The 16,054-nt window shown below is 44.7% G+C and overlaps 1 protein-coding gene across 1 annotated transcript in view; it reads right to left on the minus strand.

The window, feature by feature from the left end:
* Positions 1-1,418: 1,418 nt before the first annotated feature.
* shisa9a (shisa family member 9a) overlaps positions 1,419-16,054 on the minus strand; it is a 40,537-nt gene continuing 25,901 nt past the window's right edge. Inside the window, exons 3-5 of the mRNA XM_076093256.1 lie at positions 10,880-11,113; positions 2,310-2,458; positions 1,419-2,204 (exon numbers count right to left, since the gene is read on the minus strand). Of these exons, the coding sequence (XP_075949371.1) occupies positions 1,419-2,204; positions 2,310-2,458; positions 10,880-11,113 (1,169 nt within the window). The remainder of the gene's footprint in view (positions 2,205-2,309; positions 2,459-10,879; positions 11,114-16,054) is intronic.

Raw genomic sequence — 16,054 nt, forward strand, 5'->3', positions numbered from 1 at the left:
ACCAACTACTGGCTGTAGGTTCGTATTGAACATGCAAACATAAGTGGTATCAATCTTCTCAGCTAACTCTTAACAACAAAGCAAATACATGTCTTTCACAAAATTATCCCTTAAATTGTGCAAGCCTGTTGTAACTGGTTTTCTGATTCAAAAATAATTATATATCCAAAACTGTACCCTGTCCTTGAATGGATACGGCGGGTCATTCCGACTTAGCTGCCATTTCTGAAAGTTTAATTTTTCTTGAGTACTGTGGCGATCCAAATTCACTGCTGAGAATATCAGTTTGGGGAAACACTGAACTGAGTTTTTGAAATAAAAACAGTCAAATTTAATGATGACAAATATGCGCAAATTAAACGAAATGTCAGCCGTCCGCAATTCAAATCTAAAATGATTGGTATCATTCTTTGAGAAGCCATGCTGGTCACACCCTGGTGTGCGGTATTTCTACAGTATATGTTTCTTTATGTGTTTGAGTAAAAATCTGTTCCTGCATGTGTGTGAATGTATGTGCGGGCACGAGACATCCTGCTCCGTAGAGCCTCTGCTAGCTGCGGCATCATCCAGATGCCGCCTCGCTGCCTCCTCATCCCTCCTCATCCCTCCTCTGGGCTGGCTGTCACCGCGCAGACGAGATCAGAACAGAACAATGCCCGTGTGACAGCCTCCATTCTCTGTGCTGGAGCCTTGTGGAAAAAGGGGCGACCTTCAGCTGCAGATCTTATGAAGGCGCTCCTGAATAGCCACAGTACAAAGCCCTGCGTGTCTGCAGTCCAAAGCCCAGCGCTCATCATGTGTGCCTGTTTCAGAGCCCTCAGGAGATTTGGGAGGGGGGGGTTGAATCATAAGGGAATGTTATTTCTTCCAAGCCATTCAACGCTTTGTTGGGCAGATGCCGCTTTGTTGTTGCAAGGTTTGTGGGTAAACTTGCTGTGTTTGTCCTTCCAGCTTCGGTGCTTTAATCCCTTATATTGCTTCTCAGCTTTGGTTCGTAAAGCCAATCCTTTTTTTTTTTTGCAGTTTCTCACTTAATCATCTGTGTGTTGTACTGTAATTCTCAGATTGTTGTTATCATTACGAAGTAGATATTAGCTGTGAGACAACACTCTAATATCACCAAAAGTGTACACACAAGCCCTGCTCTGTAGGCTCTTTGAAGTTATGGTTACAGATGCCATTCCTTTTGGCAACAAACGTCCGTTTAGTGATTTGATTGGTGAACTCCGTTCGTGAAACGGGGACCACTCTGAAACGCTGTCCCACCACATTCACCAGTATACCAACGAGCCACACAAACACACACATTGATCTGCACTGTTGACCAACGCGGGGGTTGGTGTCTCCACTCAGAGATTACTTGTGCTCTCACTCCGCATGCATCCTTTCCCCCTCTCTTTCTCCCTGTTTTCCCTCTCTCACACAGTCACCTCTGTCTTGCTGTTGGTCACAAAGTAGGGCTGTGTGGGGAGGAAGTGTTGGCTGTGGCTCTGGCCTCTGGTGCTGTGAAGCTGGTTGGTCTCAAGCACGGTACACTGAGGCCTCCTGTGCCCGTAGGTCTTCCTCCGGCCCACCGTCTCAGTCCCGTCCCAGCCCTTCAGCCCGAGCCCCATCGAATGCCCAGCCGCGATTGTGTTGGAACTGTACGCCATTGGGCGGCCCATTGTAGCTGAGCTGGAGCCAATGGCTGTCTCTGCGGCTCTGGAGATACCCAGGGACGTGCCACCTGGCATGGTCCCTGCCATGTGTGCCAGGGAGGTAGCCCCGAGTCCTGGTGGCTTGCTACTGTGGCTGTGACCATGACTGTGAGTGTGAGAGCTGTGAGAGCTGTGGCCCACATGACCATGGCTGCTTTTGAGTTTCTGGCCATTCAGCTTGAGTCCCCCCCCTCCTCCTCCCACACCGGCCATGTGCCGCTCTGTCGGGAGGGTTGAGACGGAAGAGATGCTGGGCATCTCGGTGATGTAGGTGGCCACCGGCTCCGGAGTCAGTGGACCCAGGGAGGTCATGGGGGTAATGGAAGTCATAGGGGTCATGGAGGTCATAGGGGTCATGGAGGTCATCTGGGCGAGGGAAGTCATGGGTGTCATAGAGGTCATGGGCATCATGGAGGTCATCGGGGTCATGGAAGTCATCTGGGTCATGGAGGTCATCTGGGTCATGGAGGGGTTCATGTGGTTGGAGGCCATGTGGTTGGACGCCATGTGGTTGGAGGCCATGTGGTTGGACGCCATGGGGTTGGAGGCCATGTGGTTGGAGGCCATGTGGTTGGACGCCATGTGGTTGGAGGCCATGTGGTTGGACGCCATGGGGTTGGTAGTCATCGGGGGAGTCATTGATGACATGTTGCCCATGGAGGGTCTGGAGTTGCCCATCGGCTGGAGAGGAAGCCCGCCCTTCGTTGGCAGCTCCACCATCAGCCGACGCTTGTTGTAGACTTCACCGTTGTACTTGGCAGCTGACAGAAGAGAGAGAGAGAAACAGAGGGCTAATGAAAATGTTTACTGGACATAAAAGAGCAACTAAAATTGACGGCTATCGGAAGTCTAAATACATTTGTTTCCTTTTAATTTGCTTGACTGTCATTTGTGAAAAAACTAAATCCCAGGTTGTCTGTTTTGCTCCTGTGGAACAGAAAGAAAATAAAACTGTTGTATAGAGTGACTCATAAAGTAAGACTTTCAGCAGTTTGCAGCTGCAAACTAAGACAAGCACTTGTGAGCACATACACACAGGCAGAGGTTTGGATAGAAAACATCCCATCCCTTTTTACTCCCACAATCTCAAAAGGTCGTATAACAAACCCTATCTACATTACCTTTGTTAGTCAGCCTACCGTCATCTACTGCAACTGGCCAAGCAGGGTGTCAGGGATACTGTAAACGCCTGCATAAGACGCCCGTCGTGCCACCGGGGGAGTGAAATCAAAAGGAAAGCCCAGAATGTCTCCACCACCTTCCTCCTCTGCCTCTTCCTCCTTATTAAGCCAAGAAAACATCTCATTTCTGTGTGGTGGGAAGGTGTTCGACTATGATAAAAAAAGAGCACGGTGTATGTTTTTCCCCCCTTTTGACACAGCCTATAATAACTAAAAGATTTCAAGAAGACCAAGTAGACTGCCCTTTCTGGGGAGGAAATGACGGGCAGTGCAATTCCGGAGCCGGAATGCTTTCTGATACAAAGTTATTGATCCGTTGTTGTTAACGCAACATTTGACATATTTTACTGCTGACGGACTAGTTACAGACAAAACTTGCACTATAGTCAGTTGGCGATTTGAGGGGGGATGCCATCCCCTAGTAGCAGAGAGAGAGAGCAGTGGCACACCGGCCCTTCGCAAACCACCGTAGTCCTGTCGTGGATCAAGCCCGGACAGCTGAGGCAGCCAGTTCTGTCGCCACTAGTCCACTTGTTAATCGATCGCGGAGGGCGTTGTACTCTTGGACGGATAAATATGATAAGAAATGCTAAAATGGGTCGCCATATATACTTGGGAGGCCATTAATGTAGACTAAAGTCTACTGCTTATGTTTCTGATCACATTTATCGTTAATTTATGTTTTAATATTGTTCAAATATTGTAGTTGGTCTATGTACATAGCTTATTGAACCATTCCTCTCGTTGAGTACGTCGATGAGTAGCTTTTGGAGCAGGTAAGGAGTCTTTTTCATTTGAAAGAAGGCAAGGCTATATTAACGGTTGTTTCATAGATTTGGGTAATTGAACTTGTGCTCATTGAAAGACAACGTAACGACACGCTAAGTTGACCTTAAAACAGCTCAGTTATTTTTTAGAATGACGTCTTCCTTGCCACTAAAGGGAAATAGATAACAGCAATAACAGAGGTTTGTAAAAGTTAGAATCTATGGCCCGACCATGGCTCTGAATTATCAGTAGCCTAACTGTGCTGTGTATCCATGAATCCAGGGCGCTGTCCAGGGTGCTGAAGTAGCAGACAGACTTGTTATTGGGTGGGTCGGCGGTTCGCTAATTGCTGGTACAAACGAACCGTTCCCCCTATTTTGAAATTAAATCGCCAATAGACTATAGTGTTCATTCTCTCCTACATGGCGGCATGTCCATTGTTCATGCAATGGTAAACCTGCAGCTTCAAACTGAGCGAAAGGACATAATCTCCCTGTCCACATACAAATAATCAAGACTTAAATTACGCATTGCATTTTTGTGTGCAGAAGGGTTTGTACGGTGTATGAGCATGCTAGCTTTATTGGAATGCTACCACAAAGTGTAACAAGTGGATGTAAGGCATTTAAAGTGCTTCTCTCATCACATAACATGCAGTAGTGCATTCGGTGAACAAGCTAACTACACACGTGCTAGCTAAAGCATTCTTTGTGGTGTGCTTGGTCTGGAGTGTAAATGTGTGAGCACATATAATCTGTTCCAATGCAGACAGTCAATGGCAGCACAGACACAGACACAAGTCTCCTGTCCATCCTTCCTCCACCCAACCCAACACAACGCAGACTTAAGGGGTTGCTTAACTTGTACGCACAGCACAGAAAGTTGCAGGGAAAAAAAGCCAGTTATTGTGACGAATTATTAATTTAAGGGGTAAAAGGTACGAGGAAATACATACATATATACAGGATAAACACACATGCAAGCACATACTAAGTCTGAACCAACAGACATTTATGTGTATCTATCTACCAAGCCTCTCTGTGCTCTTCTGTGTGTGTGTGTTTGCTTGTGTCTCTTTAGCCTTGGAGCAGTGAGGTTTAATGCCTCACATTTATTCCTCCCTCTGTCAGTCACTGTCACCGAGCTACAGTCTCTCTTATCACTGCGAAATGTGACTTTTTTCTTCTTCTTCCCCCACCGTCAGAATACACGTTCACAGTCGAGTCATTACTCTTTAGCCCATGTTGCCTCCACGTCCTTGAAGATAAAGTTAACACGCTCAGCGAGTTTGCTTTGCCGCTGTAACTATAAATCTACTTTATCGCTCTGCGAACAGGGGGAGAGAAATGAGTGGGCGGATAGCAGAGGTGTTTGTGGAGGTGGGGGGAGCGGCGTCTCACCCGCCGAGGTTGCCGCTAGACCGCCCCAGGGGATCAAACCTGCTCAGGCGACAGGTGAATCAATCCGGCGGCAGTCGGCTCGACGGATGTACACATCCAGCGGCGTACGTGAGTGGAAATGGAAAACACAGCTGTTACGCAGCGTGGGCTCCGCATGCCTCTGCATGGGAAAGGCCAGCATCCCACCAATACCAACAGGCATCGTGCATCAGAAAATCAAGCACAGTTCCTCTGAAGTCCCTAAGTGCCAATAACATAAGCACCTTATTAGTGTTACACCAGTGTGTCAATCTGCTTTTTATTATCTGCCAATTGGAGTGTTTTAATACTGTTAAGTCTTAAAAACCTCTTTGTATGTTTTACAATGTTTTTGCAAATGATATATATATAACTAAATAAAGGTTATATATTATTTATATATATTTGTGGGATGTTTTAGTATTTAGTGTAAATGGGTGGATTTCCCTGTCGTAGTGCTGTCACCCTACCAAAAACATTAGTCTGGGACCTTTATGTCTTATGATGAAGTAAATGCTTTCTGTACTGTCTATGGCAGGAAAATAGTCTTATATAAAGGTAGTCAATGTTGTCACAGGATGTGAGATGTAATCTGAACGGGAGATCAGCTGCTATCTCCCGCTGTGGAAATATAGAAATGTCAAGCCAAGTTGGTGAGCTGTAGGCAATTGGAGCACATTAAATGGGGCTGTTATAGACACGGGTGCAAACTGCCTGTGCTTTGTTATAAAGTTCTGGAGAATGTGACATCTTACGGTCATTACCATTTTAGCCACTGGCGACAAGGCTCTAACAATGACAGTGTCTCTGATCGGTCTGTCATGGTCTTACCTGAAATATCTCATCAATCATTGGATGGTTTGCCATGGAATTTTGAACAGACGTTAATGTTGCCCAAAGGACTGATCCTCTTTCTTTTTTCCTAGTCACCGTCGTAATTTGACTTTGTTCTATTAGCCTGAGCTGTATTTAATGCGTGTTTAGTGGCAATTAGCAAAAGTCCTTGCTACGCATGAAACATACCAAGCTAAGATGGTGAACATGAAAAACATTAGACCTGCCAACCATCAGCATGCTGTCATTGTGAGCCTGTTGCCATGCTGGCATGAGCATTAACTAATCTCAAAGCGCTGTTGCTATGCTATCCCTTCTCCTTGTTGCACCAAATCAAAAAGGCAGAAACTTTCTCCCGTCGTGTTTCATTTTTGAAACTCATTTGCATGTAAAGAGATTATCGGAGATTAAATGATAGCTGAGATGTGATGATATGTCTTGATAATTTACATGTTCTCAAAAAACTTTACATTGTTTTCTAGTCATTTCCCACCAATAATGATCTGTTCCTGGTTGAGTCTTGCATATAAAACACTGCAATAAATACTACAGTGGCAGGAGGGGTTAAGTTGGTAGCTTTAGCCTGTGCATTAGACGTGGGCCGTGATTGGTGGTTTGTACTTTTAAATGACTGCGTCCTCCTCTGGGCTGAGTTACCGCTCTGCATCCAGGAACCCTTATTATTAGCTTTTTGCCTCGGCTGCAGTTAGAGTTCGATAAAGTGACCTTATACAGATGCACAGGGGGACAGTGGAGATGGCTATTGATTGACAAAAGTGTAGCTTATCAGCTGGACGGTGGAACATTGGGAAAGTGGCAGAGGCAATTAAAGAAAAGTGGGGAGAAAGAAAAAAAAAAGTGGTTGGAGGGAGGTTGGGGAAATGGTGTTGATGCTAGATTTAGACTTGATTCCATTTCACATGGGGTCAGCAGGCGGCGAGAGCACCAGACTGTGTGGCAAAGGAGAAGAAAAGAAAAGCAAAGTCCATTTATGTTGCTCAAGATTAGCGGAGCTCACACAAAGGTGACTTCTGAAAGAGCCACCGCTGGCATTTTGGTTTTGTTTGCTGTCATTTAGTCTGCTCTCTCTCTCTCTCTCTCTCTCTCTCTCTCTCTCTCTCTCTCTCTTCTGACTCCACATAGCTTGTGTGTGATGTTTCCCCATCATTCGGACTGGCAGCATGCCTCGTGGAATCCCAGGCTCCTTTGCCACATATCTCTAGACAGGTTTCCAATAATTTTATAGAAGCGTCTTTGAATACCACTTGTGGAATGAAAAACTGTCAGTCAAGTGTGAGCCCGAAGTGGGGAGGGATGCCTCCCTTCAATTACAGAAATGTAATCAGATATGAGCTGCTATAAGCACCGCGGTGATTATTTAAGGAGCGATATGGTGACCTATGGATTGAGAGGGGGGAGGGGGGAGAATAGAGTCTGTGTGGGAAGGGGGGGAGACAAAAGAAGCCAAAAAACAAAAAAGGTGAGGGAAAATGCAGAGTAGAGGGCGGGAGGCGGATGATAAAGGTGCTGCTTTGAAAGAAGGAAGAAGAGAAGATGGGAAATGGAGAGAGGTGGGAGGGAGGGAGGGAGCAGAAAGAAAATAGGAGACAGGAAATGAAGGGGACAAGGAGGGAGAGTGGTGGAGATGGAAGATGAGGGAGAGAGAGAAAAACAAGCCAAGACATTAAAGGTTAGAAGAGCAAGCGGGAGGAAAATGGTCCTGCAGAAGCGGTGACGGGAAGATGAGGGCCATTTTAGATCTAAAAAAGCAGAGAGAGAAGAAGAAGTGGATCGGACAAGGAGTCGAAGAGGAGGACGGGAAGAGAATCGTCAGACGCACTGAAAGGTTTGACTATAATTTCTACACTGGTGCCCCAAGAGGGCCTTGTGTAATCCCACATGGACACATTTGCACATTTTATTCCATTAACTTGTAATACTGTACACCTTATAGGACTTCCAACCCTTTACAGAACCTACCACAGCTTTTTAGATTGATAGTTGCTGCTTTCCGAACATGTCAGTAAGTAAAAAATCTCGGAGTAGTAATCAATCACGGTGAACATTCAGTCTCGTCAAAGAGTAATTGTTTCTGTGTTCATGTTGAACAATTAAACACTTGTGTTTGATGTTTTAATAAACAGCTGTCATAAAAAATCCCCCGCAAGTAAAAAATTGTCACTAACGGTGGTAATATTTGGAATACTCTCAATTCGATTTGGATTGTTAAAGTTCACGATTTGATTCTGAATCAGTTCTTGATTCAAAACGGATTCTTCATTTTCCCAACAGAAATAGAAAAGAGGGGTACTAGGTTCAATACTTCACCTTTGTCTTGCAAAGCTAATTACTAAGCTATACTAAATGGACCCAAACCATAGACCGCATATAAGAAGCGGACATCAGTTGGAGGGTAAACCTCCACTGTGCAGAATTATGTACAGTATGTTTCGGAGTCTAACGCCTCACTTTCACGTTCATCTCTCCGTGCTCACCTTAAATCTGAGTTGAAGACGTGGGCGTGGCCTGCAGCCAATCGTGTAACTAACATTAGTGTGATGTGGAAACTTGAAGCCTCCAGCAAATATGCACTGCGGATGGCATTTTCGGTGTCCATTAGGTTAAACTTTTTGTATATTTGCATATTCAGACATTCTGGATTGGCCTTTTACCTTCTTTTCCATCCGCCTTGGCTCATCTATTTCCCCCTACATTTAGAGATTTCCCAAAATGCCATCCTCAATCCCCAAAGCGTGTGCTGCATGCATCTGATGCTTTTATGTGTGGTCGAGATGAAAGGAAAGCTGTAGCCAAACATCAGAGAGGAAGGTTTTCCGGTTGGGAAACAGCAGGGTTGCATCCGTTCCTCAAAATTGTGGCTGCACTGTATTCTGGTCTATTGAAGCTCCTGTCAGTGGGTAAATTGGCGTCTCTCCTATGATGGATTCATTCGCTCCTGGTTGAATATTGGTGCAAGAATATTGAGTTGAGAAAGAATCCCTTTGTTCTGTGATCCTTGGGGACCGACACCAAGACGCCTTCTGTTGGCATTTCAGATAACTGAACAATTTTCTGCAATCAAACACAGCTGTAGCTGAAAATATCTATTGTGTGATGTCTATAGTTGGCCTGTTATCTGGCGATGAACAGAAATACACCAACAAACAATATGACAACAAGATGCCAGGGTCAAAGACAGAGGATGACAGTGTTAATCAGCCTTTTTCATTGATTTTCGTGCGGAGTGGCTTTCCTTTAAGCTCAAACATGAAGTTGTCCACTTATCACTTACTGTTTGTCTGTTTCTCTGTTTTCAGTAATGCTGGCAGCTATTTATAGTGCCTTGCAAAGGTATTCACCCGCCTTGGTTTTTTCCCCCTTTTTTTTACGTTACAGTCTGGAATTAAAATGGACTTTTATTTGGATTTTACGAAATAAAAAAAGAAAAACCTGTTTAAAAAAACAGACACATAATTATATAACTAAAGTCCACCGGTGTGCAATCTAAGTGTCACATGATCTAACGCAGCACCGTCCATTATTACCAAATGGAAAGAATATGGCACCACAAGAAACCTGAAAATAAGAAAACACGTTTGGAGTTATAGCACAAAGGCATATGGAAGACTCCAAACGTGTTGGAATTATTGTTTTTCTTCAAGTAATGGCTTTTTTTGTGGCCACTCTCCCATAAAGCCCACCTCCACGGAGTGTAAATGCTCCTATGGGCGGATGTTCCGATCTCGGCTGTGGAGCTGTTCCAGCTCCTTCAGGGAGATCTGTGGTCTCTTTGTTGCCTCTCTGATTGATGTCCTCCTTGCCTGCTCCTCTTTTGGCAGGTTTGTTGTGGTGCCATATACTTGACATGTTGTAATTCATGGATTTAATGGTTCTCCGTCAGACCATGTGACGCTTAGATTGCACACAAGTGGACTTTATTTAACTAATTATGTGACTTCTGAATGTAATCAGTCGGGGGGGGGGTTACTTTAACAAGGCCCTGTAAACTGCTTCTATCCACAACACCGTCTCGCTTCCAGGGCACAAAGCAGAGCGCACCACAAACAATCAAGATGATCTATTGCTGTAACATGTCTGAGGGGATGAGTCACGGCCCTCTGCATGCGGTGTGGCGTAGGGAATATCATTTAGATTTACAACACAGAGAAAGTTCACACCTACATTTGTCATCTGAATCACATATTTTACTTTCTGCTGCTAGGCGTGCAGATAAAGGCTTCTCGGAAGACGAGCCGATTGCTTTCTAATAACTGCAGAACAAATGGCATTTTGCAGCTGTTTGTACGCACATCGAGATGTGTTTGTGGAGGACATCTGGCCCGAGTGGGCTGAATTGGAATGAGGGCCGGGGGGGGGGGGGGACCTGTCTAGCACAAACAAGATGACGGACACATGCTGAAATATTCACAAGTCAATTTTAAATGAATTCGGGTTATTAAATAGTGATGCCACTGCCGATAGCATACGGGCATGGTGAGGCAAATTTGAATCAGCTGCACTGGCATGCTTTAGGCTGTCAAACAGCTTGATGGGCGCCCTGTTTCCGTTTTTACAGCGTGTCCGGTTCGGTCGTGCGATGAATAACACCTGCTGGATCGGCCCACGGGACTGCTATCGTTCAGAGACCTCTGGAAAATATCACACTTTGTGTTGGGATCACAAAACGTTCATCTAAAAAAAAAGCAAGTAATTAATAAAAGCCTTGAGATTCGCTGCCAACTCAAGATGCATGAGATGGTGATAAGAATGAGGGAAGCCCCGAGATTCACTGTGACGATGATGCACCCTCTCCAAACCCTGCTGTAGCCGGAGCCAGCTGCAACGACTGGTAAAACCAGCCCGTTTTTTTTTTTTTAACCAACAGCACGACATCAAGTACGCTGCCCATTTTAGGCGGCAACCGTTCCTCGGTTCGTCTTAAAATTGAAAGTAATAATAAGAGAAGTTGACAGACACTCACCCACAGCCTTCAGGGAGGCGTACTTGTTGAGATCCTTGTTTTGCTGCTGCTGCTGCTGCTGCTGCTGCTGCTGCTGCTGGTGGTGCTGTTGTTGTTGTTGTTGTTGTTGTTGTTGTTGCTGCTGCTGCTGCTGCTGTTGCTGTTCGTAGACGTGAGCCAGCTGGCTGAAGGCAGGGTAAGGGTGCTGCTGGCCCAAGTTGGCGCCCGGTCCCACGTTGTTGATCTGGCCACCCTCTGTGGGCAAGGTCACAAGACGGGGACAAGGTTAGTATCCGGTTCAGACCGGGTGTGTGTGGGAGAGTTGACAGTTTAAAGCATCCCCTTACAAAGCACCCCTCTTTTGTTTTATGCTGTATGATGTGCTTCTTTAGCAATGACGTCCGTGCTTAACATCCATTCATGCCGGTGCCGTCAGCTGATGGACTCTTGCCATCATTCTTCAGCTGCGGCCTATCACACGACGTTTTACCAAGTACTTTGACCATGCGCGCCAATGTCCGTGTCTTAGCTGGAATACTCATGTATCAGAATACAGATTCAAGTGTATTGCTGAGCTGTTATTTCTCTATTTGACATCAGCCTCGATATGGAAGTAGAACTTCAGCAAAGAGCTTTAGTCCTCTTTATATGAAGTGCTTCATAGACACATCCTAAACCCTGGTGTCAGTATGCCCAGCGTCTCTCACCATAAAGGAAGTTTGACTTTTAAAACAGAACCACATCACTATTATAGTCATTTTGTGATTCGATTTTTTCCCATTTGGAAAATTTGCACATCTTCTTGACGAGTAGTTCTGTCGGACCATATTTATAGTGCTGACCTTAGGGTCATTCTGCTGCAGACATGCAGCTGTTTCAACAGGATCATTGTTCTTGGACTAGGTTGCACCGTTTGGGAGATCTTCTGCGCTCACTCTTCCAGATGTTCAATGCTCTGCAATCGGCCCTGCTGCTGGTCATGGGGATGAAAGTCTGCGTATGTGATTGAGCTACTTGTTGAACCGTCTGCTTCGTTCACGTGATCTAAAAGATTGAAACTATTTCAACAGTTTATCGATTACCTTTAGCTAGCTGATTCCACAATGCGTCTGTTACTTTTATTCAACATTCAACGTATCCTCATACAACAGTACGAATGATATGTTGCGAAAGTTACTCCTCGTTTTTCGTGCGTTTCCTACAAAAGCCAGCAAAACCTGTCAATTGTGCTCCTTGCATGCATGCAATCTTTTCAAAATCAACTTCCGTCTTCACAGGAAACAACTCAGTCAGGTTTAGGCAAAATAAAAACAAGTTCTTGGCTAGGTTTAGGAAAAGATCGTTGTTTGGGTTAAAATAGCTACTGATGCTACGAGAGAAAAAACTAGACGTTTCACATGGGGTGTTACAGCTGACTCAATATGTGGATATAGATTTTTTTGAATCAATTCATTGTTCCTATTTCTCTACACAATCTTTCCACTTTTCCACATTCTGTTTACTATTACTTTCTATTAGTATGTGAGGTTTCCTGTTGCAGGTTTAAAAGGAATTAACCCTTTTTGCCACCTGCTCATGGTGTAGATATTGTATAATAAATATAGCATCCTGGTTGCAAAACTGTGCTGATGTATTCCCCTAGTTCCACACACGATAATTCAATTTCAAAAGGTTTGTTCAACGCGGAGACTCTACTCTCCAGCATCTGTGCTGCACACACCGCTAAAAAATAGTCCAGTGGTGCCTCGAAAATCCCAGTAAATCTTGTGTTGATGCTTTACAAGAAATCCAGAAGGCTTTATGTTCTGATTGTGATTAGCAGGCAATCAGTCCTCCATGCCCCAGCACATTTTAAAAGTAGCCCTCTCAGCCGTGGCCGTATTTGATTAGCGAATGGATCGGCCATCCTCAAGAACAGACGGCATGGTATGTAGGCTACATATGGTGATGAAGGGCGGCGCCGGCAGTTCGACAGAGTTGCACGAGAGCGGTGGGTGAGGTGTAGCAGAACTGCACGTGCCCGACTTTAAAGCACAGCCGAATGTTAAACTATGTGTGGGAATTCAGAGGACACTCTGCGGCATTGTTCTCTCGCCGTGCCGAGTCTGACGGATAATTGCAAATTCCTGTTCCTGAGACGGAGGTACCCGTTGCTAAGTGAATACATTCTGTTAAAAGCCCCGAATACCGCCACTTGATAATTTGAGAAGTGAGAACAAGTTAAGAGACGGAGAGCGGGAGGAAGGAGCGAGAGGGAGAAAAGTGAAATAGGAGAAAAGGGAGGAGAGGGATGAGGATGCATAAAGAATTAAGAGAGTGTGGGGGGGGGCGTTAAAATGTCTGTCAGAGAGACAAAGGCGGTGTGTGTAGCTCAGAGGGAGCCGGACAAAATCATTCAGGCAGAAAGCACAAGCATAAGATGGACAATCTCAACACACCGTCCTTTAAATACAAATTCTCCCTCTCAGCCCTCTTATAGCTGCTCATACAGATGGCCTTTTGTTGCTCCACAGCAAACAGAAAAAGGGAAGTCATGTGGCTCAAAATATTGATTTCCTCCTCCATTTTCTCTCCGTCAGCGGTGCGCGAGGTGCTCTCAAGGGCCTTAAACCTGCACAGTCCAACTGTCAAGCCAAGCAAATTGTGTTCCTAATTAATCACTTAGCCCTGGCACTGACTCAAACCACACATGCACACACGTATGCTGAGTGACGGGAGACAGAGAAGAGAGAGTAGAGACAATTATAAAGAGCATCAGAGTGCGAGACAGCGTGAGGCCGTGTAGGAGAAAGAATAAGAGACAAGATTCCCCAGTGTGATGAAATGTCCCATGGTGCTTGGTGAAAGGAAAAGGACACGAGTGACGTGATTTCATTTGGCTTACTGAAGGCTTTGTGAATGTAAGTAAATGGAACCAGCTGAAGGCATTGATTCACGATGATGCTGAGGCCCTTCTCTTTCATGCATCGAATAGAATCTCTCACAAACTAAACAACAGGCACTCCAGTCGCGCTGAAAGACCTCTGGCATGGAATGATGTCACCATTTTTCTCCTTTCCTTATGGATTTTGCCGAGCTGCAATTGACCCTCTCCAGCACAGCCACTGTCCAATCCTCCAATTAGCAACTGTAACTATAGGCCCAGGAGGCCTGTCAAGCTTTCAGCGGTTTGTATGGAACATGCAAGACCAGCAGCAGATATCCTCAAAGTTAAAAGGAGAGTGTCATATGTTCTACCTTCCCAAAGCCCAAAATGCAACAGGAGGGAAGTCGTGTGTGGATTTAACAGCGAGGAAGACCTCACTCACAGCTAAATCCATCGCAGATCAATAAAAAACGAATTTGCTTGCTCAAAGGTAGCTTAAAATATTAGCAAACGAAGATGGTTGAATATGAATTATTATTCAATTCAATTTATTTTTGTATAGCCCAAAATCACAAATTACAAATTTGCCTCAGAGGGCTTTACAATCTGTACACATGCGACATCCTCTTGTCCCGGAACCCTCACATCGGAACAGGAAAAACTCCCCCAAGGAGGGAGAGACCTGTGGGAGAGCAACAGAGGAGGGAACCCTCTCCCAGGATGGACAGAAGTGCAATAGATGTCATGTGTACAGAATGAACAGCATTTAATTCATGATTTCCTGGCGTATAGATCAGGCCCGCGATATGCGAGCAATATCCTGGCGAGCTTTAAACAAATGGAAAAGCCATGAACTCGCAGTGAATACATGAACAGTCATGGAAATGGAAGCCCCCAAAAAAAGAGACTTCATTACACAAAATTCTTAGTCAACTAACAGCCATACAATTTTGTCGAAGAATCAATTTATTTGACCAAAAGATCAGTAAAAGTGCGAATCATGCGAAAGCACTGCTTTAAATCTCGTGTTTACCAGAGATGTTCATAAGTTTCATGGAAATAAGTCACTCGACATAAAAAATGCATAAAAAAATGACTCGTCTGAATCGACTAAATAAATATTTGAAAGACCAAAAGGACAAATTAGTCGATTAATCATTCAAGACGGGGAACCCTAATTGAAACCACTTGGAAGTATGTAGGTGGAGCCAGACACAGGTTAGCTTAGCTTAGCTTAGCGCAAAGACTGGAAACAAGGGGATACAACTAGCCTTTCCAGTCTTTGTCTTTCTCTCCCAAAATGTAACTATTACTTTAAATGCAAGCGGGAACTATAGCAACGTAAACCGCATTCAAAGACAATAGTGGAAGATTTCCACTCTTAATTATGCTCCCATAATAATTTGTAATCATCTTCTGCTCCAACTTCTCCATGATGGGGTGAAGTATTGAAATAACAAATCATTTAAATAATTAAATTAGCATAAAAACAAGCGTTCCATTACAGATTTTGCCCCCCCCCCCCCCCCCCCCCCTGCTTTATCCAGCACCTGTCAAAAAGCTGCGGTTGCGTCATCCATTTTTGAATAGTAAACCAAGTTTGAAAGAACCAAGTTCTTAAGAAGGGTAAAGTAAGAATGATGATTCATGCAACACGAAGTGCTGTTAATAGACAATAGATTTATTGGACATATTTCCCGCAGTTTATCGCATTATACCACAATATTTTGAGTCTATAAAAGTCGCTGCTATTTTTTTCCAAAGAAGCCTTTCTTAACCCATGTATCTCTATTGCTCTATTGAATCACACGTCCCACAGTTTTCTCCGCTATTTACTCTAAAACACCTCCGCTTCAGAGTGACAAACAATCCACAACCTTATCCCCTCCAGTTCTCTTTGCTTACAGAGTGCTATAATTATTTCAAGTTAATAGAAACACTGTGTTAGCTCTAAAGATGACGAGGCTGACAAAGATGATGCAAATTTGAGCCAAAATACATATAATTGCCGACCTCGCTCTCCGGCAATCTTGAGAGATAAACAAACAAAAAACGATTCTGCTAATTCTCTTCTAGGATCTGTCTTCCTCTCATGGCTGTGTTTTGATCTTGGTGAAAAGGATCACACACACACAGAGCGAAAACAAACACAGGACCGTGATGACATCGTCGCACCATGAACCCATTCAGCAGGATGACTGACAGCTGTCTCCAGGACTCCCATCAGGATGATGAAAGGGAAGCAGTGGGAGTCTGCTGGTGTGGTCACGGCGCGTCACTGAGCTGCACTGAAACACAGTGATTCTCAGCGCGGCCTCTTAACTATCTCC

The sequence above is a fragment of the Anarhichas minor genome, unplaced genomic scaffold (assembly GCF_050575085.1).
Source record: "Anarhichas minor isolate MPS153535 unplaced genomic scaffold, ASM5057508v1 ptg000017l, whole genome shotgun sequence".
In the NCBI taxonomy this organism is placed as follows: domain Eukaryota; kingdom Metazoa; phylum Chordata; class Actinopteri; order Perciformes; family Anarhichadidae; genus Anarhichas; species Anarhichas minor.